Source organism: Mustelus asterias, chromosome 22, assembly GCF_964213995.1.
Source record: "Mustelus asterias chromosome 22, sMusAst1.hap1.1, whole genome shotgun sequence".
NCBI classification, from domain to species: domain Eukaryota; kingdom Metazoa; phylum Chordata; class Chondrichthyes; order Carcharhiniformes; family Triakidae; genus Mustelus; species Mustelus asterias.
The window spans coordinates 42,065,313-42,087,238 of NC_135822.1; the positions used below are offsets into that span (position 1 = coordinate 42,065,313).

The window sequence follows — 21,926 nt, forward strand, 5'->3', positions numbered from 1 at the left end:
CCCTACGTCCATCCTATCTAAGCCGTTCATTACCTTGTAAGTTTCTATCAGATCTCCCCTCAACCTCCTAAACTCCAATGAATATAATCCCACGATCCTCAGACGTTCATCGTATGTCAGGCCTACCATTCCTGGGATCATCCGTGTGAATCTCCGCTGGACCCGCTCCAGTGCCAGTATGTCCTTCCTGAGGTGTGGGGCCCAAAATTGCTCACAGTACTCCAAATGGGGCCTAACCAGTGCTTTATAAAGCCTCAGAAGTACATCCCTGCTTTTGTATTCCAAGCCTCTTGAGATAAATGACAACATTACATTTGCTTTCTTAATTACGGACTCAACCTGCAAGTTTACCTTTAGAGAATCCTGGACTAGGACTCCCAAGTCCCTTTGCACTTTAGCATTATGAATTTTGTCACCGTTTAGAAAATAGTCCATGCCTCTATTCTTTTTTCCAAAGTGTACGACCTCGCACTTGCCCACGTTGAATTTCATCAGCCACTTCTTGGACCACTCTCCTAAACTGTCTAAATCTTTCTGCAGCCTCCCCACCTCCTCAATACTACCTGCCCCTCCACCTATCTTTGTATCATCGGCAAACTTGGCCAGAATGCTCCCAGTCCCGTCATCTAGATCGTTAATATATAAAGAGAACAGCTGTGGCCCCAACACTGAACCCTGCGGGACACCACTTGTCACCGGTTGCCATTCTGAGAAAGAACCTTTTATCCCAACTCTCTGCCTTCTGTCTGACAGCCAATCGTCAATCCATGTTAGTACCTTGCCTCGAATACCATGGGCCCTTATTTTACTCAGCAGTCTCCCGTGAGGCACCTTGTCAAAGGCCTTTTGGAAGTCAAGATAGATAACATCCATTGGCTCTCCTTGGTCTAACCTATTTGTTATCTCTTCAAAGAACTCTAACAGGTTTGTCAGGCACGACCTCCCCTTACTAAATCCATGCTGACTTGTCTTAATCCGACCCTGCACTTCCAAGAATTTAGAAATCTCATCCTTAACGATGGATTCTAGAATTTTGCCAACAACTGAGGTTAGGCTAATTGGCCTATAATTTTCCATCTTTTTTCTTGTTCCCTTCTTGAACAGTGGGGTTACAACAGCGATTTTCCAATCCTCTGGGACTTTCCCTGACTCCAGTGACTTTTGAAAGATCATAACTAACGCCTCCACTATTTCTTCAGCTATCTCCTTTAGAACTCTAGGATGTAGCCCATCTGGGCCCGGAGATTGATCAATTTTCAGACCTTTTAGTTTCTCTAGCACTTTCTCCTTTGTGATGGCAACCATATTCAACTCTGCCCCCTGACTTTCCTGAATTGTTGGGATATTACTCATGTCTTCTACTGTGAAGACTGACGCAAAGTACTTATTAAGTTCCTAGTTGCCCTTGAGAAGGTGGTGATGAGCTGCCTTCTTGAATCGTTGCAGTCCATGTTCTGTGGGTTGACCCACAATGCCGTTAGGGAGGGAATTCCAGGATTTTGATCGAGCGACTGCGAAGGAATGGCGATATATTTCCAAGTCAGGATGGTGAGTGGTTTGGAGGGGAACTTGCAGGTGGTGGTGTTCCCATTTATCTGCTGCCCTTGTCCTTCTAGATAGAAGTGTTCGTGGGTTTGGAAGGTGCTGTCTAAGGATCTTTTGTGATTTGCTGCAGTGCATCTTGTAGATAGTACACACTGCTGCTACTGAGCGTCGGTGGTGGAGGGATTGAATGTTTGTGGATGTGGTGCTAATCAAATGGGCTGCTTTATCCTGGATGGTGTCAAGTTACTTGAGTGTTGTTGGAGCTGCACCCATCCAGACAAGTGGGGAGTATTTCATCACACTCCTGACTTGTGCTTTGTAGATGGTGGACAGGCTTTGGGGAGTCAGGAGGTGAGTTACCCGTTGCAGTATTCCTAGCCTCTGACCTGCTGTTGTCGCCACTGTGTTTATGTGGTGAGTCCAGTTGAGTTTCTGGTCAATGGTAACCCCAAGGATGTTGACAGTGGGGGATTCAGTGATGGTCACACCATTGAATGTCATGGGGCGGTGGTTAGAGTGTCTCTTAGTGGTGATGGTCAATGCCTGGCATTTGTGTGGCGCGAATGTTATTTGCCACTTGTCAGCCCAAGCCTGGATATTGTCCAGATCTTGTTGCATTTGAACATGGACTGCTTCAGTATCTGAGGAGTTGTGAATGGTGCTGAACACTGTGCAATCATCGGCAAACATCCCCACTTCTGACCTTATGATGGAGGGAAGGTCATTGATGAAGCAGCTGAAGATTGTTGGGCCTAGGAGACCACCCTGAGGGACTCCTGCAGAGATGTTGTGGAGCTGGGATGACTGACCCTCCACAATCACAACCATCTTCCTATGTATCAGGTATGACTCCAACCAGCGGAGAATTTGCCCCCTGATACCCATTGATTCCAGTTTCATAGAACATAGAACATTACAGCGCAGTACAGGCCCTTCGGCCCTCGATGTTGCGCCGACCAGTGGTACCAATCTAAAGCCCCTCTAATCTACACTATTCCAATATCATCCAGTTTCGCTAAGGCTCCTTGATGCCACACTTGGTCGAGGGTGGTAGTGGAAGGGTCTTTTTCCGGCTGGATGCCTGTGACTAGTGGTGTTCCGCAGGGCTCTGTATTGGGACCTCTGCTGTTTGTGATTTATATAAACGATCTGGAAGAAGGTGTAACTGGGGTGATCAGTAAGTTTGTGGACGGCACGAAAATGGCTGGACTTGCAGATAGTGAGGAACATTGTCAGAGGCTACAGAAGGATATAGATAGGCTGGAAATTTGGGCAAAGAAATGGCAGATGGAGTTCAATCCAGATAAATGCGAAGTGATGCATTTTGGTAGAACTAACGTAGGGGAGAGCTATACGATAAATGGCAGAACCATAAAGGGTGTAGATACGCAGAGGGACCTGGGTGTGCAAGTCCACAGATCCTTGAAGGTGACGGCACAGGTGGAGAAGGTAGTGAAGAAGGCATATGGCATGCTTGCCTTTATAGGACAGGGCATAGAGTATAAAAGTTGGGGTCTGATCTTGCAGTTGTATAGAACGTTGGTTCGGCTGCATTTGGAATACTGCGCCCAGTTCTGGTCGCCACACTACCAGAAGGACATGGAGGCTTTAGAGAGAGTGCAGAGGAGGTTTACTAGGATGTTGTCTGGTACGGAAGGGCTTAGTTATGAGGAGAGACTGGGTAAACTGGGGTTGTTCTCACTGGAAAGACGGAGGATGAGGGGTGACCTAATAGAGGTGTATAAAATTATGAAAGGCATAGATAAGGTGAACGGTGGGAAGCTTTTTCCCAGGTCGCTGGTGACGTTCACGAGGGGTCATAGGTTCAAGGTGAGGGGGGGGCGGAGGTTTAACACGGATATCAGAAAGACGTATTTTACACGTCCAAAGATGTGCGGGTTAGGTTGATTGGCCAGGTTAAAAATTGCCCCTTAGAGTCCTGGGATGCGTAGGTTAGAGGGATTAGCGGGTAAATATGTGGGGGTAGGGCCTGGGTGGGATTGTGGTCGGTGCAGACTCGATGGGCCGAATGGCCTCCTTCTGCACTGTAGGGTTTCTATGATTTCTATGATTTCTACACAGAGGGTGGTGGGGGCTGGAATGCACTGCCGCGCAAGGTGGTGGAGGCGGACACACTGGGCACGTTTAAGACTTATCTAGATAGCCACATGAACGGAGTGGGAATGGAGGGATACAAAAGAATGGTCTCGTTTGGACCAGGGAGTGGTGCAGGCTTGGAGGGCCGAAGGGCCTGTTCCTGTGCTGTATTGTTCTTTGTTCTTGTTCTTTGTTTGAATGCGGCCCTGATGTCAAGGGCTATCACTCTCATCTCACCTCCGGAATTCAGCTCCTTTGTCCATGTTTGAACCAAGGTTGTAATGAGGTCAGGAGCTGAGTGACCCTGGCAAAACCGAAACAGGGCGTCAAAGATGTGCAGGTTAGGCACATTGGTCATGCTAAATTGTCCCTTAGTGTCCAAAGATGTGTAGGTTAGGGGATTAGTTACAGGGATAGGGCCTGGATAAAATGCTCTGTTGGAGAGTTGGTGCAGCCTCAGTGGGCGAAATGGCCTCCTTTGCACTGTAGGGATACTATAGAAGACAGGAGAGGTGCATAAGGAGACATGTATGAGATTAAAATATCCAATCCCTTTAATTTGGGAGTTTATTATTATGAAACTGGATCAACCTATTGTCTGACTATTGTTAAGTAACAGTGAATGCCTCATCATAATGGATGCTGGGACCAATTATGGGGGAGCCCAGTCATCATGAATCTTAGACAATATATAGAACACACCCAATATTTCTAACAAGTGCACATAACACAGATTGATACCAAGGGGAGGAACTGAGCTAACAAGTCTCAGGTATAGATAATTAATTGATAGTATAATACATTTGGTTACAATTACTTCACTTTTGTCTGGGTAGATTTCTTGGTAAGGTTTAGAATAAGGTAACAGGATTGGCATTGTGGCAAACGAGTTTATGCAGAGCTGAATATCAGCAGAGATGCAGGTTGCACGTATGTGGAACACTGTTAATACATTGGCCGGATGTTGCAGTTAAGTGAAGGTTACATCAGTCAGTGCCTAAGGAGTGACTCTTGTTATATTTCGTAGACTCTCCATCCTCATCTTGGCTTGCTCTTGACTATTTCTTTAACCTTGCACTTTACGCCGCAGCTATTAACCTTTTGATGGTCAACTTGTGAAGCCATGGGGAGCCGAGCAGAGCTGAACTGGAAGCTCTGCTGCCTCCTGAAGCACCTTGGCATCTGCAGTAATGCTTCAAGATACTTGTAGTGTGCTCTGTGGCTGTAGGTCTTCAGCATTGTGCTGTTGACAGCTGAATCAATGGTCTCTCAATTCAAGGCTGAAGAAGATAATCTAGAGTTATAAGATTCATCCTAATATGTTTTTCTCTGTCAAGAAAGCCTGGCGTAGTGAATGACCTTAAAAAGGGAGATTCATCACTGCTGTCTGGGAAGTGAACATTGACTCAGTGCTTGTGGTTTGATTATTACTGATACCAGATATTTATTAGTGTCACATACATTAACACTGCAATGAAGTTACTGTGAAAATCCCCTAGTCGCCACACTCTGGTGCCTATTCGGGTACACTGAGGGAGAATTTAGCACAGCCAAACCAGCATGTCTTTCAGAATGTAGGAGGAAACCGGAGCATCCGGAGGAAATCCATGCAGGCATGTGGAGGACGTACAGACCCGATTCCCTGGTGCTGTGAGGCAGCAGTGCTAACCACTGTGACGCCATGCTGCCCCTTGAGAACAGAACGGGCAGTATTGGATCAACCTCCTGTAATTCGCAGTACCTGATATTTAATTCGGCTGACTGTAAAGGAATGGAATGTCAGACATTGCGCATATCAGGCGACCTATCCGATACTACACATTTTACCCCATGACATGAATTTCCAGTTAAACCCCCCAGCATCTGCCTTCCAAGAGTTAGTTCTAAATCGCTATCACAAAAACTCTGTACAATTACCACAGAATGAAGCATTAATTTCTCTCTTAAACTCCAATTCCAGTGAAATCCTGTGATATATTATCAGGAACAGCTCAGTAAAGTTTGATTGTTTTTATTAAGTTTTTTAACTAGCTTTGCTGTAGTTTTGGTGTTCAAAATGAGCATCGCTTCATCAATGTCCGTGGGTGAAATTGTTGAATAATCCCAGGGATGTCTGCAATGTAATTGTGCTGTGAACAGGGCTATCGATGAGTAATGGTCATAAGAAAAACTATTAGCATCATAATTTGTCTCTTTATTCTCAATTATTTTAAAAATGTGATTGCTATTCTCAATTCTTGCCACTAATTCCAGCTGCTCACTGCAGTGGTTTTGAGAGAAGTGGAGAATGAACAGTGGGAGAAAGTATAGAGGACGGGAGAGAAACACTGTGTATACTCCATCAATTTCAGAGGAAAGTAAGTGAGAAGTTCTCTATTGGTTCATACTATCTCCCAAGTTCCAGAAAGTTTCCCGCCTCCGCCACGTTAATGTAAACAGGATAGAACTCAGTGGAGAGGATCTCCACAAGTGACCTGGTGTACAGTTAGTGCAGAGGGATCAAGAATCAACAGTAACAAGGTATGGGAGAGAGTGTGATAACAGGAAAGCTTTATCTATTGGGAAAAAAAACCTCAGCTGAAGGATTGAGGCAAACAAAATGTGACAAGAGTGAATGAAATCAAATTAAATCAGAAGTGGGGATTAGATGACATGAAGCTTGATTTCAAATGTGTGTGAGCGTGCATTTGTGTTTGTATGAGAGAAAGAGTGTGTGTGAGTGTGTATGTGCATGTGTGTGAGTGTATGTGTGCATGCATGTGTGTGCGTGTGTGTGTGTGCATGTAAGTGTGCGAGTGTGTGTGCGTGTGAGTGTGCATGTGCGTGAGTGTGCATGTGTGTGAGTGTGTGTAAGTGTGCATAAATGTGTGTGTGTGCGTGCATGTATGTGTGTTTGTATATGTGTGCGTGTGCTCATTGCATCATTCCAACTTAATGAGTGTAGTTAATTTCAATGCAATCTACCAATCAGGAAACTGATGGAATTGGTGGAATACCTTGTTCAGTATTACTCCCCAGCAATCCCATGAACAATGTGTATATATACATATTGCATCTTTAATACAATAAGTTGTCCTAAGGTGGTTCACTGGAGCATTATCAAACAAGGAGCCATGTGAGGAGATATCAGGACAGGTAGAATGGAATATCTTAATGGGGAGAAAGAGGTAGAGGCAAAGAGGTTAAGGGAGGGAATTCCAGAGCTTAAGGTGTTAGCAGCTGAAGGCAGTGCTGCCAGTGGTGGAGTGATTAAACTGAGGATGTGAAGAGGTCCGAATCACAGAAGTGCGGATATCTTGGGGAAATTCTGGTGGCCGGAGGTGGTCACGGAGAAAGGGTGGGACAAGACCAAGGAGGAATTTGAAAACAAGGATGAGTATCTTAAAAGTCAAAGTGTTACTCTATACGGAGCCAATGTAGGTCAACAAGTCAGACTGATGGTGTTCTGGACTATACAAAATCACAGAAGGAGGCCATTCGGCCCATCATGTATCCACCGGCTCTGCAAATGACCATCTCACCTCGTGCCATTTCGCCACCTTCTCCCCGTAACCCTGTGCATTCTTCCTTTTCAGATAGACATAATGTGATATACGACATAGTTTTGGATGACCTCATGTTTAGGGTCTTTCATAACTTTACTGGAGAATAAAATGGAGCAAGTTATAAATCCATCAGATTCTCCATGAGCCAGGTAGCTTAAAACTGTCCCCAATTTGTGTGTCACACAAGATCAAGCAACAGCAAATGGGCTAGTTATTGCTTTCGCACTGGACACTGGATTTTAATTTAATACTAAATCCACAAGCCCAGCATCTCTGACAATGTGGCACTCCTTCAGTAATGAACTGAAAGTTCAGAATAGTTCAATCCCATATCTCATCCACACAATGAACAAACTCAAATGAGTGTTAGACTTTGTGTCCTGATGATATAAAGAACCTCATATGATTGGTACATTATGACTTTTTTTTGTGTTTTGTATTTTTCCTGGAAAGATTGCTTCTAAAGTTTGCTTCAATTCGCACATTGTGAGCGACGGAAATCAAATTTTAAATAAATAAACCTTTGAAATAAAATATCAGCCTAACTTATCATCGATAAGTAGGCATCAGCCATGGCTTTGTGTTTAACACTCTGCATCAGAAGGTTGAGGGCTTAAGTCTAACCCCCGAGATTTGAGTGTTTAATCTAGGCTGATACTCAGCACAGTACTGTGAGAGTGTGACACTGTCAACAGTGCCATCTTTCAGATGAGACAGTAAGCCAAGGCCCTGTCTACCCTTCCAGGTGATTCCATGCCACTACTTGGTGAAGACTAGGCTACCCTGACCAATAATTATCCCTCAGTCAACATCACTGAAAGCCAGTTTTTACTGGCCATTAGTACATTTCTGTTTGTGGGATCTTGCTGTGTGAAAATTGGCTGCCTGGGTTTCCTACAGGACAACAGTGATGACACTTCAAAAGCACTTGGCTGCCTTTGAAGTGTTTTGGGAGGTCCAGGTGTGGTGAAAGGCACTATGTAAATGCAAGTCTTTCTTTTGCTGAAAACCACCGGCCTCGCTTTTGGCTGGGATTCCCCGGTGCCGCTGAATGTGAATGGAGTTTTGATTGCAACGCCAAGTTCTCCATTCTCACTTGCCGCGGAGTGGGCACAGGCAAAATCGGAGAATCCCACTCTTCACATGTTCACATCTTTGAGTGGTACCTTCTATTTTAGAGAATTACACAATCGTTACGGCACAGGAAGAAGCCGTTCGGCCCATCTTGTCTGCACCTGCTCTCCAAACGAGCACAATTCACCGAGTGTCATTCTCCTGCCTTCTCCACGTAACACTGCACATTCTTCCTTTTCAGGTAAGTGTCTAATTCCCTTTTGAATGCTTTGATTGAACCTGCCTCCGGCACACTCTCAGGCAGTGTATTTTGGAACTAAGTGTGTCACCAGTCAGAGAATCATAGAATCCCTACAGAGCAAAATGAGGCCATTTAGCCCATTGAGCCTGCACCGACAACAATCCTACCCAGGCCTATCCCCCTAGCCCCACGTATTTACCCCACTAATCTCCCTGGCACTAAGGGGCAATTTAGCATGGCCAACCAACCTAACCTGCACATCTTGGAGTGTGGGAGGAAACCGGAGCACCCGGAGGAAATCCACGCAGACACCGGGAGAACATACAAACTCCACACAGACAGTGACCCAAGGCTGGAATTGAACCCGGGTCCCTGGCACTCTGAGGCAGCCGTGCTAACCACTTGTGCCACTGTGCCATTTTATCAGCTACGATGTGGAGATGCTGGCATTGGATTGGGGTGGGCACATTAAGAAGCCTCACAACACTAGGTTAAAATCCAACAGGTTTATTTGGAATCACAAGCTTTCGGAGCGTGGATCCTTCATCAGCGCTCCGAAAGCTCGTGGTTCCAAATAAACCTGTTGGACTTAAACCTGATGTGGATTTAAACCTGGCATTGTGAGACTTCTTATTTTATCAGCTAGGGTAACACACAGAACTGTGCTTGAATTATAATATCAACAAAACAAACAATGCCTTGCAACTATTGTCAATAGTTTAATTATGGCAAACCTTCCCTTAGTGTTTCAAAGTCAACATGTCCTTGGTAATTATCCTATTATTCACCATCAGTAACTAATATTTAGAATTTCAGTCCCAGAATATTCTCGCCATTCATTAAAAGGCCAGAATAAAAACAAGGGATTAATTTATGTCGGATGTTAATGAATTCTGAGGTTACTCATTAGTTTTGCATTTTGATCTGAATGAGTTTCATTCTTGCAGATGTGAATTCTGATTTGATAAGTTGTTTGCATTTCAATAACCGTGTTAGACCTTCCTAGCAGACCCGCCTGGCACTGCCATTGTCCATTCCTGCTGAATGTCAATGGACTTTCGCCTGGCCCACTGCATTTCCGCTATGGGTATTGCCACGACAGGACTGGTAAATTCCGGCCACTTGTCCATGCTGGAATATCAATTCAGAGAGTGAAACTAGAGTTAAAATTCCAAACCGTACCGTGGTGGTGTAAGCAGCATCCGGATCATCTTCCAAAATTCGGGATAGACCGAAGTCTGAGACTTTGCACACCAAGTTGCTGTTGACCAGGATATTTCGAGCTGCAAGGTCCCTGTGTATGTATCCCAAATCCGACAGGTACTTCATCCCAGCGGATATCCCCCGGAGCATTCCGACAAGCTGGATGACAGTGAACTGCCCATCATGTCTCTATAGGAACAGAATAAAGAATCAGTCGTTCTCCAGAGTGACTCTAACCAGGGGATGCTATAAAATCACTTTCCAGAAACAGGAGACTTATTTTAAAAAACACACATCTGAAGTTTAATTATAAACTTTGGGCGAGATTCTCCAGCCTCCAAGCCGCGTGTTTCCTGCCGGCGGGAGGTGGCACATTTCTTGCTAGTGGTGGGATTCACTGGTCCCACCGCTGTCAATGGGAATTCCTACTGATGTCACCCATGCCGGCGGGAAACCCACGTGGGGTGACATCAATGAGAATTCCCATTGATGATGAGAATTCCGGTCAAAATCTCTGCCGGGTGGACTCTGCCAGGGAAAATGTGCAGAAATGCAGTTTATAACACAGCCCCATGAATAGGAAACTGCAGGACAAAGTTTCACCATCACTGCCAGGGCAAATGCAATAACTTAACAATCAGTTGAGTGATATTAGAGTTCGCTGATCAAATCCCCAGGTTACTGCCTGAGCAGAGGTGAAAACTTCCCCCCCTCTCACTGTGCACTCTGAAAACATTTATTTATAGGTAGTAAAACTAAATAGGAAGTTACACAGAAACCAGGAGCCAGTCACAATAATAAAGAACAAAGAAGAACAAAGAACAGTACAGCACAGGAAACAGGCCCTTCGGCCCTCCAAGCCTGTGCCGCTCCTTGGTCCAACTAGACCAATCGTTTGTATCCCTCCATTCCCAGGCTGCTCATGTGACTATCCAGGTAAGTCTTAAACGATGTCAGCGTGCCTGCCTCCACCACCCTACTTGGCAGCGCATTCCAGGCCCCCACCACCCTCTGTGTAAAAAACGTCCCTCTGATGTCTGAGTTATACTTCACCCCTCAGCTTGAGCCCGTGACCCCTCGTGATCGTCACCTCCGACCTGGGAAAAAGCTTCCCACTGTTCACCCTATCTATACCCTTCATAATCTTGTATACCTCTATTAGATCTCCCCTCATTCTCCGTCTTTCCAAGGAGAACAACCCCAGTCTACCCAATCTCTCCTCATAGCTAAGACCCTCCATACCAGGCAACATCCTGGTAAACCTTCTCTGCACTCTCTCCAATGCCTCCACGTCCTTCTGGTAGTGCGGCGACCAGAACTGGACGCAGTACTCCAAATGCGGCCTAACCAGCGTTCTATACAGCTGCATCATCAGACTCCAGCTTTTATACTCTATACCCCGTCCTATAAAGGCAAGCATACCATATGCCTTCTTCACCACCTTCTCCACCTGTGTTGCCACCTTCAAGGATTTGTGGACTTGCACACCTAGGTCCCTCTGTGTTTCTATACTCCTGATGACTCTGCCATTTATTGCATAACTCCTCCCTACATTATTTCTTCCAAAATGCATCACTTCGCATTTATCCGGATTAAATTCCATCTGCCACCTCTCCGCCCAATTTTCCAGCCTATCTATATCCTGCTGTATTGCCCGACAATGCTCTTCGCTATCCGCAATTCCAGCCTTAATGTCACCTTAGTCACAATATCCTTGGCGAGAAAAGCAAATGGTGCCTTGAGGTCAGGCACTTGGCAAGATGATTCCACCATGTATTGAGGGTGCGGACTGCGCCTCCTCTCAGTCATTGGCCTGAGAATTTTATTCAGTGCTTCAGGGAGGTGATAGCCTCGTGGCATTACTGCTAGACTATTAATCCAGAAACTCAGCTTATGTTCTGGGGACCCAGGTTCAAATCCTGCCACGGCAGATGGGGGAATTTGAATTCAATAAAGAATATCTGGAGTTAAGAATCTGCTGATGACCGTGAAACTGTTGTCAATTGTCGGAAAAACCCATCTGATTCAATAATGTATTTTAGGGAGGGAAATCTGCTGTTCTTACTTGGTCTGGCCTACATGTGACTCCAGAGCCACAGCAATGTGGTTGACTCTCAACTGCCCTCTGAAATGGCTGAGTGAGACACTCAGTTTCAAGGGTAACTAGGGATGGGCAATAAATGCTGGCCCAGCCAGTGACACCCATGTCCCACGAATGACTAATAAAAAAAAGTTATTCAGCTTGCTCCAATTTGGATTATTTGGATAGATAATTCTAAGTTCTTGAATATTATAGAATTTGTCCATAGTTCTGGGTCTATAGTTCAAGGTTAAAGTTTTAAAGTTTAAAGCTTTAAAGTTTATTTATTAGTGTCACAAGTAGGCTTACATTAACACTGCAATGAAGTTACTGTGAAAATCCCCTAGTCACCACACTCTGGCGCCTGTTTGGGTACACTGAGGGAGAATTTAGCATGGCCAATGCACCTAACCAGCATGTTTTTCGGACTAACAGGTATTACTAGCTGCTGGATAGAGATGTAAAGCAGACATCAATTAGAATTGTTGGCACTGCCACTGACTGTAGTTATCCTCGCTGATGTGTGAGACATAATTCCTGATACACGGGGCTGAATTTTAACTTTGCACCAACTGGCAGCGGGGGACAGCAGCAGCAAGTCAGGGACCGGAAAGATCACGGAACAGGTTTTGCCAGAACCCATGAACGCAGCCACAGAATTACCATCCCACATCCAGGTTTCCTGACTAATTGGAATGGGGTGGGCATCATCACAACCTGACTCTTCCCGGGATTTAATCTTCAAAACTAAACTGAACAAGAATTCATTTCATGCAATGAGTTCAAAGAAAGACACTGGTCAACCTGGGCAATGCTGGCTAGACCAGCATTTATTGCCCCTAGTTGCCCTTCAGAAGGTGCCTTCTTGAACTGCTACTGCCCATATGATGTAGATACACCCACAATGCTGTTAGGGAGGGAGTTCCAGGATTTTGACCAAGCAGCAGTGAAGGAACAGCGATATATTTCCAAGTCAGAATGTGAGAGACTCGGAGTCTGTAGAAGATCAAACCCAGGGAGTGTGGGCTGCAGCAGGAGAGGAATGAATGGAAAGGGTTAAACAGACAGCACTGTGGCATCCACACTCACTGCAGGCAAACACATGACAAATTACAAATAACTACAACTCAGACGGTACTAACATACCTTTTGATTTGATTTATTATTGTCACATGTATTAGCATACAGTGAAAAGTATTATTTCTTCCACACTATACAGACAGAGCACACCGTTCATAGAGAAGGAAATGAGAGAGTGCAGAATGTAGTGTTACAGTCATAGCTAGGGTGTAGAGAAAGATCAACTTAATGCGAGGTACGTCCATTCAAAAGTTTGACAGCAGTAGGGAAGACGCTGTTCTTGAGTCGGTTGGTACGAGACCTCAGACTTTAGTATCTTTTTCCTGACAGAAGAAGGTGGAAGAGAGAATGTCCGGGGTGCATGGGGTCTTTAATTATGCTGGCTGCTTTTCCCTGAGGTAGTGGGAAGTGTAGACAGAGTCAATGGATGGGAGGCTGGTGTGTGTGATGGATTGGGCTACATTCACAAACTTTTGTAGTTCCTTGTGGTCTTGGGCAGAGCAGGAGCCATACCAAGCTGTGATACAACCAGAAAGAATGCTTTCTCTGGTGCATCTGTAAAAGTTGGTGAGAGTCGTAGCTGACATGCCAAATTTCCTTCGTCTTCTGAGAAAGTAGAGGCATTGATGGGCTTTCTTAACTATAGTGTCAGCATGGGGGGACCAGGACAGGTTGTTGATGATCTGGAAACCTAAAAACTTGAAACTCTCGACCCTTTCTACTTCATCTCCTTTACGCTTCCTGAAGTCGATGACAATCTCCTTCGTTTTGTTGACATTGTGGGAGAGATTATTGTTGCCGCACCAGTTCACCAGATTCTCTATCTCATTCCTGTACTCTGTCTCGTCATTGTTTGAGATCCGACCCACTACGGTGGTGTCGTCAGCAAACTTGAAAAACGAGTTGGAGGGGAATTTGGCCGCACAGTCATAGGTGCATAAGGAATATAGTAGGGGGCTGAGAACACAGCCTTGTGGGACACCAGTGTTGAGAATGATTGTGGAGAAGCTGTTGCTGCCTATCCTTACTGATTGTGGTCTGTGGGTTAGGAAGTTCAGGATCCAGTCAGAAAGGGAGGAGACAACATAGCAATAATAAGACAATTGATATCACTTATCAAGGCTCCAAAAAGTCTAGAGGAGTTATTGTACCTCTGAAAAATTAATTAAGTATCAGGGAGATGGGATAATTAACACACCATCGAAATTGGTTCGACAAACACAACATTTTGATATTCTAAACAGGTAGACAGGAGATGTCCAGAAAACAATTAAAGCTAAAGCACACAGGACAATTGATCTGTATAATGTGATCAAAAACAGAACTGTAACCAACTGAAAGTTACAATATGATGATCATAGAAATCATAGAAATCATAGAAACCCTACAGTACAGAAAGAGGCCATTCGGCCCATCGAGTCTGCACCGACCACAATCCCACCCAGGCCCTACCTCCATATCCCTACATATTTTACCCACTAATCCCTCTAACCTATGCATCTCAGGACACTAAGGGGCAATTTTTAGCATGGCCAATCAACCTAACCCGCACATAGAACATAGAACATAGAACATTACAGCGCAGAACAGGCCCTTCGGCCCACGATGTTGCACCGACCAGTTAAAAAAAAACAGTGACTCTCCAACCTAAACCAATTTCTTTTCGTCCATGAACCTATCTACGGATCTCTTAAACGCCCCCAAACTAGGCGCATTTACTACTGATGCTGGCAGGGCATTCCAATCCCTCACCACCCTCTGGGTAAAGAACCTACCCCTGACATCGGTTCTATAACTACCCCCCCTCAATTTAAAGCCATGCCCCCTCGTGCTGGATTTCTCCATCAGAGGAAAAAGGCTATCACTATCCACCCTATCTAAACCTCTAATCATCTTATATGTTTCAATAAGATCCCCTCTTAGCCGCCGCCTTTCCAGCGAAAACAATCCCAAATCCCTCAGCCTCTCCTCATAGGATCTCCCCTCCATACCAGGCAACATCCTGGTAAACCTCCTCTGCACCCTCTCCAAAGCCTCCACATCCTTCCTGTAATGTGGGGACCAGAACTGCACACAGTACTCCAAGTGCGGCCGCACCAGAGTTGTGTACAGTTGCAACATAACGCTACGACTCCTAAATTCAATCCCCCTACCAATAAACGCCAAGACACCATATGCCTTCTTAACAACCTTATCTACTTGATTCCCAACTTTCAGGGATCTATGCACACATACACCTAGATCCCTCTGCTCCTCCACACTATTCAAAGTCCTCCCGTTAGCCCTATACTCAACACAACTGTTATTCCTACCAAAGTGAATTACCTCACACTTCTCCGCATTAAACTCCATCCGCCACCTCTCGGCCCAACTTTGCAACCTGTCTAAGTCTTCCTGCAGACTACGACACCCTTCCTCACTGTCTACCACACCACCGACTTTGGTGTCATCAGCAAATTTGCTAATCCACCCAACTATACCCTCATCCAGATCATTAATAAATATTACAAACAGCAGTGGCCCCAAAACAGATCCCTGAGGTACACCACTTGTAACCGCACTCCATGATGAATATTTACTATCAACCACCACCCTCTGTTTCCTATCCGCTAGCCAATTCCTGATCCAATTTCCTAGATCACCCCCAATCCCATACATCTGCATTTTCTGCAGAAGCCTACCATGGTGAACCTTATCAAACGCCTTACTAAAATCCATATATACCACGTCCACTGCCTTGCCCCCATCCACCTCCTTGGTCACTTTCTCAAAAAACTCAATAAGGTTAGTAAGGCACGACCTACCTGCCACAAAACCATGCTGACTATCACCTATCAATTCATTACTCTCCAAATAACTATAAATCCTATCCCTTATAATTTTTTCCAACATCTTGCCGACAACAGAAGTGAGACTCACCGGTCTATAATTCCCGGGGAAGTCTCTGTTCCCCTTCTTAAACAATGGGACAACATTCGCTAACCTCCAATCTTCTGGTACTATACCAGAGGCCAACGACGACCTGAAGATCAGAGCCAGAGGCGCTGCAATCACTTCTCTTGCCTCCCAGAGAATCCTTGGATAAATCCCATCCGGACCAGGGGATTTATCTATTTTCAGACCCTCCAGAATATCCTGCACATCCTCCTTATCAACTGTAATACTGTCTATTCTACTCCCTTGCAACCCAGTGTCCTCCTCAGCTATATTCATGTCATCTTTGGACTGTTGATCTAATGTAAAGGTAACACTTTGTAATGTAAAGAAAGAGGTATAAGAATATGTAAGAACCAATGTTCAGTCGATTAACTCGGAAGCAAGCTGGAATTACAGCCACAAATTCTGCTCTCCCTCACGCATGTTGAATGAAGCGGTTTTTATTGAAGTTCTACACTGTCTCTGAAGACTCAGTTCATTCATTCCCTCCAGCTGAGTGGAAGGATGGGGAGGCACTAGAGAGGGTGCAAAAGGATTCAAGAGAATGGTTTCAGAGACGAGGAACTTCAGTTAATGAAGACAGATTAAAGATTTTCTTCTCTTTGGAGAAGAGAAGGTTGAGAGGAGATTTGATAGAGTTGTCCAAAATCACAAAGGGACTGAATGGATTAGATAGGGAGAAACTGTTCCCATTGGGAGAAAGATGGCGAACCAGAGGGCGCAGACTTAAGGTAATTGGCAAAAGAAAAAACAGCGACATGAGGAAAATCCTTTCCACACAGCGAGTGCAATGTGCTGCCCGAAAGTATGGTGGAGACAGGGTCAACTGAGACTTTCTGAAAGGAATTGGATCATTATCTGAAACGAAAGAAATGTGCAGGGTTACAGTGAATCTGATGAATTGCTCCTTCAGGGAACCATGCAGGCACTATGGCCAAATGGCCTCCTTCTGTGCTGTAACCATTCTGTGATTCACCACCACATATTAACCCTTCTGGAAATGTCTTCTTGCCCCATGCCAGAATTTGTTTAAATCTCACAAGGTCTAGCATGACTTTGGAGGTTTAATTGTCTCTTGCACAAACTTAAATAATATCGTTCTCATAAGAAAAATAAGAAAGCCCAATGTTTCTATAAAATATTTATCATTAAAATATTAACATTTATGCATATTTTAACAAATTCATCAGTGTTGAAAAGAACCATATGTTTTAATGTGTAAAGGACGATGAAACAGAAAACCGTTTCAGATTTCTAACTCATTAGTTAAAATGCAAAGTTGAACTCCACTACAACATTCTGATGCACGGTGTTAATCATTCAATTAAATAACCTTCTTCAGAAAACTTGCAAACTAACTAAAATTGTGAAACATGGGATATTGATGAGTATCGATATCCTTACCGAGGATTTGTAATTTCTGTCGTGAAGGTACAAATCTGTTTAGTGGCATTTCCTCTTTGTGTGAACTAATTCTGAGCAAAATGAGGAAAGTCTGTCGAGATAGGAACTGACTGGTGAAGGCCACAAGGAAGGAACAGAAAGATCTGCAGAGGAGTGTCGGGTCTGGGTCAATCAGGGGTGAAGATTAAAAGCAGAAGTAAGCAGGCTGAAGGCAGGTTTGGGTGAGGAATCACATTTTTCAGACTTTAAACTCCAGCATCTAACAGAATAATTAAAGGCCTGGATAGAGTGGACGTGGGAAAGATGTTTCCATTCGTAGGACAGACTAGGATCCGAGGGCACAGCCTCAGAGTGAAGGGATGACCCTTTAGAACTGAGATGAGGAGGAATTTCTGCAGCCAGAGATAGGTGAATCTGTGGAATTCATTGTCACAGAAGGCTGTGGAGGCCAGGTGATTGAGTATACTTAAGACAGAGATAGATAGGTTCTTGGTTGAGGAATCAAAGGTTACAGGCAAAAGGTGGGAGAATGGGATAGAGAAACTTATAGCCATGATTGAATGGCGGAGCAGACCCGATGGGCCAATGGCCTAATTCTTCGATATCTTATGATCACTCCATCCCCATGTGCCCACCACCTCCCACCACCCTACCCATACCGTCCCTCCAGCAGACAACCCAAGTCCACTGTGCTGTCTTCAGTTCAAATTCTTCCCACACTGATTCTCCTTTAGGATATGAATTCTGGATAAAGGTTTATGCCACTGCAATTCATCTGTCATCCAAAAATGTGTTTTCCACAACGTAATCCCATTTAACTATAAATATCTCTGGGCTATTGTTTCAGGTATAGGGGTACAGGTATAGCATGTTACAGTGACTACTTCACAAAGTTAAGGCTAACGGTTCTGGAAAAACTGCACAGTTCAGTTAAGTGTAGTAACAATGGCGCAGTGGCTAATCTGTTGTCCTTTATTGAGTTAACATCTTTAATACAAGTAGTCAAAGAATTAACCTAATATATTCGAGACAAACATGCCCTTCCGGGATTATTTATAGTGAATTGTAGGCCAGTGTTCCCTGGAAATGGTTAGTATTTCCACTGGGAAAACATCATTCCCATCTCTCTTCAAATTAGAAAAACAAATTACTTCATTTCTGCCTGAGATTCTGTTTGAAGGAAAAGATTGGAGGAAGTTGATTGGACTGGACTGTTCGGAATAGGTTAACAGACCTTCCAATTAAGTCCTAATTTGATGTCAATTATTCAATAGAAGTCACTGATACATAAAGGGGACCACAGGTGGCACTGTTTGGTGGTGGAGAATTGTGTGTGAAGTTGGATCAAAGAAATAAAGGTATTTTATGAAGAAGCAGAACTTGTGTCTCCTTTACTCCACAGCAACCGAGAGACTCAAACATTAATTTTCAATAAATGCCTTCAGGAACCTAAACAACAGGCCTGGCGCATGGGGAAAGATCCAAACACACTTTCTTGTTAGGATTTTTAAATTCTTTCATGGCATGTCAGTGTCACTGACTAGGCCAGCATTTATTACCCATCCCTAATTGCCCTTGAGAAGGTGATGGGGAGCTGTCATCTTGAAACTCTGGAGTCCACGTGGTGTAGACACACCCACAATGCTATTAGGGAGGGAACTCCAGGATTTTGGCCCAGTGACAGTGAAGGAACAATGATATATTTCCAAGTCTGGATGGTGAGTATACTTGAAAGGGAACCTCCAGGTGACTGTGTTCCCATGTATCTGCTGCTCTTGTCCTTCTAGATGATGGAGGTCGTGGGTTTGGAAGGTGCTGTCTAGGGAGACTTAGTGAGTTCCTGAAGTGCATCTTGTAGATGGTACACACTGCTGGAGTGAATGTTTCAGCTGGTGGATGGGGTGGTGATCAAACAAACTGGTTTGTCCTGGATGGTGTCAAGTTTTTGAGTGTTGTTGGTGGTGCATTGATCCAGGCAAGTGGAGAGTATTCCGTCACACTCTTGGTCGACGATGGACAGATTAGGAAAGTTCAGAAAGGAATGATAAAATGGCATAATTTAAGTAGAGAAGCATTTACATCTACCGTGATCTGTTCTACGATTTAACCACATGTGTAAGGCGGCAGGTATAGGTCTACTTGTGGAGGCAGACTTGAAACATGTTGAAGGGTCTAATAACTCTGCCATTTGTTCTCCTGGCCCCCGGGCCAGGGTTCAGGGTTGGCCCTGCCAGCGATTCAGCCCTTTACACCCCAGACAAACAATAGAAATGAGACAGTTCTGTAGAGTCATACAGACTCGAAGCAGTCGCTAAAATCTTTCTGCCATTTATGCTGAGATCTTACAGACCCACTGATGACACACTCCACCCATGTGTTTCCAGCTGGCGGGGGGTGTGTTCAACAGGAAACCCTGTTGACAATGGCGGGACCAGTATATCCCACTGCCAGCGAGTGGTGCACCGCCTCCCATCGCTACGAAACACATCGTGGAAGGGGGAGGAAAATCCCGCCTGAGGTCAGTGGAGATTTCCATTGGCGGACTCTCGCCTGTTCCGATTCTGTAGAGTGGCAGAGTTTTGACCATTGACTCTGTTTCTCTCTCCACGCACGGTGCTAGACCTGCTGGGCAGAATTTTCCTGTTCCGCCCGCCACGCGAATCGTAGTGAGTGGGGCAGGAACATGCAAATGTCCGTTGCCCTTGGGTGGGATTTTCTGGTCTTATTATTTTAGATTTCCAGCATCAGCAGCATTTGGCATTGATTCGCAGAAGCTAAAATCCTGTCACATTCCAGCTCACTTCACCTGAGCTCCCATTACCCCCTGGCTGAATAGGTATTGGAAATGAGAGGTTTTTTTATTCATTCATGGGACATGGGCATCGCTGGCAGGCCAGCATTTATTGCCCATCCCTAGTTGCCTGAGGGCAGTTGAAAGTCAACCACATTGCTGTGGCTCTGGAGTCACATGTAGGCCAGACCGGGTAAGGACGGCAGATTTCCTCCCCTAAAGGACATTAGTGAACCAGTCCAAAGATGTGCAGGTTAGGTTGATTGGTCATGCTAAAATTGCCCTTAGTATCCTGGGATGCGTAGGTTAGAGAGATTAGTGGGTAAATATGTAGGGATATGGGGGTAGGGACTGGGTGGGATTGTGGTCAGTGCAGACTCGATGGGCCGAATGGCCTCTTTCTGTGCTGTAGGGTTTCTAAGATACTTTCTAAGATGGATTTTTCTGACAATCGACAATTGTTTCCTGTTCATCAATAGATTTTTAATTCCAGATTTTTTTTATTGAATTCAGATTCCACCATCTGCCATGGCGGGATTCGAACCCGGGTCCCCAGAACATGAGCTGAGTTTCTAGATTAATAGTCCAGCGATAACACCACGAGGCCATCGCCTCCCCGATGATAGTGAAGACAATGGTTAAGACCATTTTCACTGGGCTGCACATGTGGCAATGGGCAGTTCACGAAGAAAGGAAAATGTGGACAAAGTGAGCATCTGATTACTCACAAAACACAAAATATTTTTCATCTAATTTAATTCCATCTGATTGGGATGAAAATAGCATTGCAATTTCAGGGTGCATTGCTCTTGTGTTTTCATGAAGTGTTGGCTGAAAGCACAACAAAATATATAAATCATATTTTAATAACATTTTCTGATTAGCACTTAAGAGAACAGTTCCGCAGGATGTTTAGACTTAGTCTTTCCTTTCAATATGAGTGAGCATGCAAATAATGTTCTTTGATGTTTCTGCACTCAGATCAGTGTCTAGTAACAGCTAGATTTGGTTTTAAAATAAAATTTGAGTCACATTTGTGAACTGGGTCCTGATTGCCAGTCCGATTACAAATAACAGTGGTTGTAAAATCTAATTTTGAACAAAAGATTTAAGCCTGACTGCGATGAAATATAGTCTGTCTTCACTTGAGTGCTCCACTGAGTAAACTCATCGAAGGAGTAAACAGAGGAGAAGCAACATCTGAAGAAAGAATTGAATCAGTCAGAAAGTTGATTTTCTTCTCATTTTGAATATTCTCTCTTCTCCGGATTTAACTCCAAAGGTCAGAAACAATACACTGCCTCTGGAATTATCCGACCCATTTATTCAGCATCACAATCAATAGCAATAGCTTTTTAAAAAAAATGACGTTTACTGAGATTATATAATGAGAAGTATGAACCCAAATTGGTTGAATGTTCTGTTTGAATAAGTGTCGTAGACTTACCCTCAGAAATGCATCGAGCGAGCCATTCTCCATATAGTCCGTAACGATCATCACTGGTTTACCTGCAAATGAGAGAGAGTCATAGGGGTTTATAGCATGGAAACAGACCCTTCGGCCCAACTTGTCCGTGCCACCCAGTTTTTAACCACCAATTTAGTCCCAATTGCCCGCATTTGGCCCATATCCCTCTATACCCATCTTACTTCTTTAACTGTCTAAATGCTTTTTAAAAGACAAAATTGTACCCGCCTCTATAACGACCTCCAGCAGCTCATTCCAGAATTTCACCACCTTCTGAGTGAAACAATTGCCCCTCTGGACACTTTTATATCTCTCCACTCTCCCCTAAACCTATGCCCTCTCGTTTTAGACTCCTCTACCTTTGGGAAAGGATGTTGACCTTATCTATGCCCTTCATTATTTTATAGACCTCGATAAGATCACCCCTAAGCTTCCTATGCTCCAGGGAAAAAAGTCTCAGT

The 21,926-nt window shown here is 44.4% G+C and overlaps 1 protein-coding gene across 1 annotated transcript in view; it reads right to left on the minus strand.

Moving 5' to 3' along the window:
- The window catches only part of LOC144509693 (ephrin type-A receptor 8-like), a 147,992-nt gene that overhangs the window by 95,313 nt on the left and 30,753 nt on the right, over positions 1-21,926 (minus strand). Inside the window, exons 7-8 of the mRNA XM_078238476.1 lie at positions 21,445-21,506; positions 9,685-9,894 (exon numbers count right to left, since the gene is read on the minus strand). Of these exons, the coding sequence (XP_078094602.1) occupies positions 9,685-9,894; positions 21,445-21,506 (272 nt within the window). The remainder of the gene's footprint in view (positions 1-9,684; positions 9,895-21,444; positions 21,507-21,926) is intronic.